This window comes from Myotis myotis, unplaced genomic scaffold (assembly GCF_014108235.1).
Source record: "Myotis myotis isolate mMyoMyo1 unplaced genomic scaffold, mMyoMyo1.p scaffold_m19_p_18, whole genome shotgun sequence".
Classification (NCBI taxonomy): Eukaryota; Metazoa; Chordata; class Mammalia; order Chiroptera; family Vespertilionidae; genus Myotis; species Myotis myotis.
The window spans coordinates 23,218,569-23,226,119 of record NW_023416322.1 but is presented as its reverse complement, the minus strand read 5'-3'; the positions used below and the strand labels follow the sequence as shown (position 1 = coordinate 23,226,119).

The following is a 7,551-nucleotide window of genomic DNA, read 5'->3' as shown; positions in this document are numbered from 1 at the left end:
TCCAAACGATGTGAGCTGTGGGTTTTCTATATGGGGCAACACAAACAGTGATTTTAGATGTGTAAGTGATTTCTCTTACTATTCAGTGAAGAACCCAGTATATTTCTCTCTTACATTGTGTCCATCTGAGGTCACACCCCCTTACCTGGAGTGTGTATGCTTGCGTGTGTGTGTGTGTGTGTGTGTGTGTGTGGTGAACACTCACGTGTGTTTGGGGGGTGGTACTCCTTGAGATTAGCCTGCATCTAGGCAAACATTATTAGAGAGGTTAAAATCACACTATTTCCCTATCCTATCCATTCATCTCAAATCAATTGAAAAAACAAAACAAAACACCTGCTTGGGTTTAGCTGTTCATTTTTGCAAATTACTTATTTTGAGCATCTCATTTGTTTATTTGCTCACTCAGCATATGGTGACTTTTAGTGACTTCAGAGTGAGAAACTTCAGAGAGAAAAACAAGATCCACGTAGTACACCCCCATGGCATTTCTACTTCTTCTTAAAGCAGGAGAATTGATGTCCTCCTTTCTCCTAAGGTGCAAGCTCAAGTGAATTTAGGTTATTTTGTTTTAAATCCTGAGTGATTGAAATAAGAAAAAGATTCAGGAGGTTTGTGCAAAACAAAAGAAAGATGCAAGTGGCCCCTACAAGGCAGGTCTGCTCCCAACACACATGTGTGTTTGTGTGTGTGTGAGTGTGTGTGTACAGACGGGAGTGCTCCAGCACCGTATTGATTGTTGGCTATTGATTGTGTAGGCTGCGGCTGCAGAGAGAGAAAGCCTGAGATGTTTCTTGGGGAAACCAAGAGTAGTTTCTGTCCCTTGTGCCTCGGTGAGGTGGGGAGGTTTTCAGGAGGAAGGAGGGGACAGGGAGTGGGTGGAGTAATACACCGAACTTATTAGCTTTGACATCATCATTGTCTTTAAATGAAACAACCACGAAGATAATTACAGGCAGAGAGGAAGGAAGACGGGGGAGCAGGAGGGACCGGAGTGAACAGGTCCCCTGAAGTCTATGCCCTTCTCCTTATTCTCTTGTCCATTTTCCCAGGGACTCGCGAGACTCCCAGGAGGTCAAGTCCAGGGCTCACAGACTCATAAGGTTATTAGGACATCAGACTGGCACCCCAAAGGAGAACTTTACAGAGACTTGCAACATACTAACAAGTTGGAAGGAGATTAAAAAAAAGAAAAGAAAAAAGAAAACCTTCGGCACTCCACCACCCCAAGCCTGGAGCTGAGGGAAGCATTCTGACCTGCAAGGCTGACTGGAGGCTGGCTGGGCTCTGGCTGAGGACACATCTGGAGAGTGCAAGTTAAGTACCAGCTTGGATCTTTGTGCACCCAGCTTCTTTTTGCCCTTTTAGATAATAAGCATCATATTCTGTGTCTCTGCAAACATGTTCTTCTAGTCATTGGTTTGGAGACAAAGGTATTTTAGGGTGAGGACTACAGAGAGAAGGTAACTCCTGAGAAGGAGTAAGATGAAAAGGAGAGAAGGGTCTTTTTAATGACCAGGTAGCGAGGTCCCTGTGTTTGTGAGGGAGTGTGTATTTGAGAGGCTTTGGCTCCTGTCCACGTGTCCCTCCTCTAGAATCAGCTAGGGGAGGGGCTATTGAAAAGGGGGAAAAAAAGAAACCTGAGCTCTCTGGAGGAAATTCAAAGGAACCCAGAGAAATGAACTTCATCCTGCAAGGCTGAACTAGAGCAGGGAGAGAGGTGAGGGAGAGAGGTGAGGCGAGGCAGGGAGGCCACACTGGCAGGGCACCCGCAGCAGGTAGCCAGGAGAGGCACTCTTTTGGGGCTGCTTGAAAAAGTTTGGTTTGTGAACAAAACAGTTTCCCCGGTGACTGTGAATCCACTGCTGTGGATTGTGGTACCCAGAGATTGACTTCTGGATCTGTCTGGATCTGTCTGGATCTGTGTAAAGAGCTGGGCGAAGTATGATGTGCTTACAGATCCTGAGAGTAAGCCTGCTGGTTCTGGCTGGGTGGGCACTCAGCACTGCCAGCTCTGAGCTGGGCTGGACACACAAGAGATCCCTGGCTCAGAGGGGACACCTCAATGAGATGCTGTCAGAGGGAGAACGCTGTTGGCTGGGGACCAGGATTCGAAGACCCAGAGCTTCTCCCGAGCATCACCTCTTCGGGGTCTACCCCAGCAGGCCTGGCAGCTCCTTGAGGCCCTACCCTATGGGGGACCAGGGCACCCACCGTGCAGGATGCAGCAAACCAGCTGCTGAGGGAATGGCTGTGAGCAGTATTCCCCCAGACCGGACTGCACATGCAGCAGTGAGGACTGGGGCTGAGCAGCTGGCAGCCCTGTGGGTAGGGGATGGTCCTATTGGACAATGGGAGCTGCTGGGAGATGATGACACTTATCTTGATGATCGAGGATCCAAGGTGTCTCTAGGTGAGGCTGGGACTTGGGAAGGTTCAGCCACGGCTGCCACCATCATCACCACCTTCGCACGCCAGAAGGAGCCCAGACCAGAGACTCGAAGGAAGGGTCTGGCCAAGTCCAGGCACCGCCGCCAGGTGGTGAAGGGGCTGGCAGAGGGTATGCGGGGAGACCCGGATGCCACTCCCCAGCATTTCAGACCTTGGCCTACGCGTCCCCTTATGCACGGGGTCAGAACCAGTTCTTCAGAGGACAGCGTTCAGAATGGCAGAGGGAATCCCTACTGGGAAGCAGAGACCTCGAACCCCCACGGAGGAGGACTGCCTGTCTTGTACTTCTCAGGGAGGCGGGAGAGGCTGCTGCTGCGCCCAGAAGTCCTGGCTGAGGTTCCCCGGGAGGCATTCACAGTGGAAGCCTGGGTGAAGCCGGAGGGAGGGCAGAGCAGCCCCACCATCATCGCAGGTAACGGCCCCTCCTGGGATCCCTGGGCTCCTTGGGGTGCGGCTGGCCTCATGTTGGATGGGGTCAGACCTAAGGGTGCAGAGGGGAAGGGGACAGAGCAGGAAAGCCAGGAAGGGCCAGCCAGGAAAAGGGGGGTAGAGCCTTTCTTCCCCAGCACAGCAGGACTCCAGACCTCCTCTGTAGTAATGGCTCTAACCACAAGAGCGTCTGTCCCTGGTATTGATCTGCGGGTCTATACACGGTGCTGGCACTTAGGAGACCTCTGGCCCCCTCTCCTACTTCTTAAAGGGGACAACCTCTGGTTCTTTGTCCCTGGGGACAAGGTGTCCCCCTCCACCTCCCATAGTCCAGTGCGAGATACCCAGGCAACTTTAAAGCCCCATGAGGATTCAGGGGCCTGGGCAGTGAGTCACGACCAGGGAGCAAGGTAGCCAGGGCACAGACACTGGGTCTGGACTGGGTCTTCCTTTTCTTTGAGAAGTCCTGCAACTTTGCAGGTAGCTAGTACCTGGCTGGGTCCTGGGGTCCCCTAATAGTCATGTGTGAGCCTAGGGACATGAGGGTCCACTGGAAAAGGTGGGCACAAGCCAGGACCCTGTTTTCTAGCCCTGGTTATTGTGAGAGGGACCTAAAAAAATGCACCTTGTATAATTCTATAGTTTTCGTTAGAAGCAACATTGGGAACATTACCCATGTTTATTTTCCATTATACCCAGGACTTTTTTTTTTCCACGGAAAGTCACTCAGAAGAACAAGGGAAATATTGGGATTAGGAATAGCTATTTACCGTGCCTTATTGGTAGGGGGACAAGTTTCAAGCAAGGGATGGGGCGATGAGATCTGCTACTCTATCATTTGGCATCATCCCTTTGCATCGTCCAGAACAGAACCTCACACAAGGCTAGGCACATGTAGAGCCATTTACATCTTATTAATTTGGATCATTCACAACACCCGTGGATATTTCCACTCCTATTACATGGGCAGGGAAACCAAAGCCATGTGAAGCATGCCAGAGGCAGGCTGGGAATGGAGCTTCTCAGCCCCAGTGCTTGATAGCTGTCCAGATTAAAGACTTCTCAGGTTGCTGGATGCCTGCAAATAAGTTTCAGACTAGAGGAAGAAATCTGGAAGGAGGGAGCCTCTTTCAATGGGGTGTTGCTGGAACATCCCTGCCGGACTCACTGTTTCCCCCTCTTTGGCTGTGATTTCTCCGTTGGAAGCTGGGATTCCCAGACTCTAGAGTTGTGTGGTTTTGCTTTATTTTATTTTGGGGTAGGAGAGGGCGTGAGGGGAGGGGAGAGAGAAGAGGCTGGGCTGTAAATAGGTGGGGGGAGAGAGAGGGGCTAAGGAAATCCTTACTCTGGGGCCAAATGGAAGAAATAACGAGATGATTATCTGACCAGAGTTGGCAGTGCCACCGTTTTTCCCAGATGACATCTTTGTGCTGCCTGATCTGGTTTCCTGGTACCCATCTGCCAGGGAAGCTGTGTGCTTGTCTTCTACACTGAGACCCGCGACTCTGCTGGTATCCCTCCTCTTGCGATAGCAACATGGGGACCTGGAATCAGTTCCCTGGCTGTGAGGGATTAGAGAAGGATCCAGCAGGAATATAGGAGGGAAGCTCTTAGAAATAATTGCTTTGGATTGTTAAAACCCAAACCTGGGGAGACAGACTTTTGATGGTGGATACCTGACCCCTGTCCTGACCCTTCTGTGTCCTTCTTTCTCATGATCTGCACGGAGGAGAGTATTATCCTGATTTGATTCTGATTATAGCATTCCTTGTCACCCCTCCCCCAGCCACCCCCTGTCCATCTCCTTCCTTTTCTCACCTGTCCATCATCACCAGTGGCCCCCCACCTTGCCACAGCACACACACACAGATCCTTCTCCACTGTGCCATCTGAACTTTTTTAACCTCCCTAAGCATGTAAAATTAGGCAGGAAATCTTTTGCAGACAGTCTAGCTTCTGGGGTTTCTTTCTCTTCAAATCATAGTGGCCCCTGTGGTGTACTGGTATTTCCCTGGAAGTCCACACCAGGAAAGTCAAGGAGAGGGAATACCCAAGTCTATTTCCTCTTCAACTTCCAACCTATGTCTTCCTTCAGGCTTGTGCACATCAGAAAAAATTAAAGAAAACTTGGGTAAAAGTCTGGGAATGGTAAGGGCTGGGAAGGCCTTCATGCTTCAGGATTCTAGTAACCAGGCTCCTGAGGGTGTAGGTCCTTGCCTCCTCATTGTGCTTAGTTTCTTAGGCTTCACTGGGGGCCCCTGGTTGAGAACCATGCAGAGGTCAAAGGTTGTCCCTCTAATGCAGTGATTCTCAACCTGTGGGTCGCGACCCCTTTGGAGGTTGAACAACCCTTTCACAGGGGTCGCCTAAGACCATCCTGCATATCAGATATTTACATTACAATTCATAACAGTAGCAACATTACAGTTATGAAGTAGCAACGAAAATAATTTTATGGTTGGGTCAGAACATGAGGAACTGTATTTAAAGGGCCAGAAGGTTGAGAACCACTGCTTTAATGAATAGAGCTCTCTGATTTGCACTCATTCCCTCCCATCAACAGAGCAGCCCATCTTCCCTCTCTTACCCTAGCAGTGGCTCGCTAGCGGGCCACTGCTTGTTCCTGGAATGATTGGCCTCCACTTACGGAGAATGGTTACTATTGAATCGGGTTCCTGGGAGCAAAATACCATTCAACCAATGATTTTCTGCTATTCCACTGATAGCCCAAGTGCTGCAAGACTTGGCTCCCACGCTTTTCCAACAGCTCTCAAACCTTAAATTCTATAGACGTAGTTTAGAACTAGTTTCCTCGTTCTCAACCTACCCACCTTGGGGCATTTTCTCTTCATCAAAGACCTCAAGCAATTCAGCCACAGCAGCCATTGTAGAGGGACCCCTGAGGTATGGGGCCTTGAGGAATACTTCCCACACGGGCACTAGGTGGCAGTGTTGCTTCATGCACAGGAAAGTAGGCCAGCCTCTGGAAGCCACATAGTGGGGAGCCTGTCTGGCTTGCTGAAGGGCTGTCCCTGCCCTGGCCTTTGGACTGTATTTAATCTTCCCCTTCCAAAGTGTTGCTGGTAGGCATCCTTTAGGGTCAGCTTCATCCAAGTCTTTTTTTGCAGGGCCTATGAGAAGGGGCTAAAGTGACATTTGGGGGGTTGTGACTAACTTTGCACTTATAGCAATGAGTAAAGTATATAAATGTCAAATTATTATGTTGTACACCTGAAACTAATATAATATTTTATGCCAATATAATTAAAATGAGCTTTATAGTCCAGAATGAAAATTAGAAGGAAAAAAGAAAAAGGAAAAATATCAACTAGGGTTACCTACCTCCCCTTTCACCAACTCCCACATTCTTCTAAAATAGGAAGTTGGAGTCCAGAATGGGTTGCAGAATACTGTTATTTAGGGCTGAGGACAACGTAGGCCCCACTGACTATGTGCTGAGATTCTCTCTGCCTCTGAGAGGGGAATAATGGTGCTGGGATCCCAGCAAATTGACCTTGTGAAGTTGCCCATCTCCTATAGTTCGGAAGCAGGGCAGCAAGGTCTAGGCAAGAGCTGGGGCAGCTGCTTTGGTGGAGGGTCTGGCAGGTTAGGTGTTCTTGCCACCCAAGAGTATCCTGAGGTCAGGGTCAGGAGCCCATTTGGATGGGGCATTGGAACTCAGCAGTGAACATATGCCAAATTCTGCCTCGTCCTCCTGTGAAAACTTTAAGCTCCAGCACCTACCCCTGAAATCATCCGGTTCCTTTTCCTTCCCCTCAACTTCCTTTCCTCTCCTTCAACCCCAACATACACAGAAGAAACCCTTTTAATAGGTTCCTGCTCACCTGTAATTGATTTCACATGTTCCCTGAAGTAGCCCAGCTAAGGAGCCACCTACACCTCCAGTCAGCAAGTCCCAGGCAGGATTGGGGTCTGAGCCCGGGTTTCTTCATTCCGCAAATATTTATGATTGCCTTGCCATGCAAAGCGCTGTGGGGAATACAAAGTTGTCTAAGAAACTGTCCCTGACTTGAAGATGAGTCCTCCTCCTCGGGGAATCCAAGTTTCAAAGTGTCTCCTGGTACAGACATTGGGGTCAAGACAGCCCTGGAGTTGGATCTCATTGCTGACACTTCTCAGTGCCGGGATCTTTGGCATCCCATCAAACTTTTCAGAGTCCTGGTTTCCTCAAATCAAAATATGAGATAAGGTCTTGCAGAGAAGTTATGGTGTTTAAGTCAGCCATGTATGTAGAGTGCCTGACACCTGGCTTGAGCCTCGGTCTTTATTTATGATGTGGCATTTAGGACACAGGCCATCAATACTAAGTAACCTTCGTATGTTTGGTTCTGGCCCACAGACCTATAACTTTTACTTAGGTGGGTTATCAATTTCATTTCCTTAGATGTTGGTTTGCTCATCTGTCAAATACAAATGGTTATAAGTAGGATTTTTAAACAAAATGGTCTCAAGATGATTGGGAACTCGGTAGAATCAGGGGCCTGCAAGAATTCTGTTGAGACTGGGCAGTATTCATTCTAATAACCTGGACAGTGGTACTAAAGCTTCTGTAAGGTCACAAATGCATTGGGGAATCTGATGAAAGCTGTAATCTATGCCCAGGAAAGTGTGCAGTTTCTTGCAGGTCACACAACTTTCAGAGTTCTCTGG

The 7,551-nt window shown here is 49.0% G+C and overlaps 1 protein-coding gene across 1 annotated transcript in view; it reads left to right on the top strand.

Moving 5' to 3' along the window:
- The first annotated feature begins 972 nt into the window (after nt 1–972).
- Nucleotides 973–7,551, top strand: part of PAPPA2 (pappalysin 2) — a 241,901-nt gene continuing 235,322 nt past the window's right edge. The window contains exon 1 of the mRNA XM_036344757.1: nt 973–2,863. Within this exon, the coding sequence (XP_036200650.1) occupies nt 1,945–2,863 (919 nt within the window). The 5' untranslated portion in view covers nt 973–1,944. The remainder of the gene's footprint in view (nt 2,864–7,551) is intronic.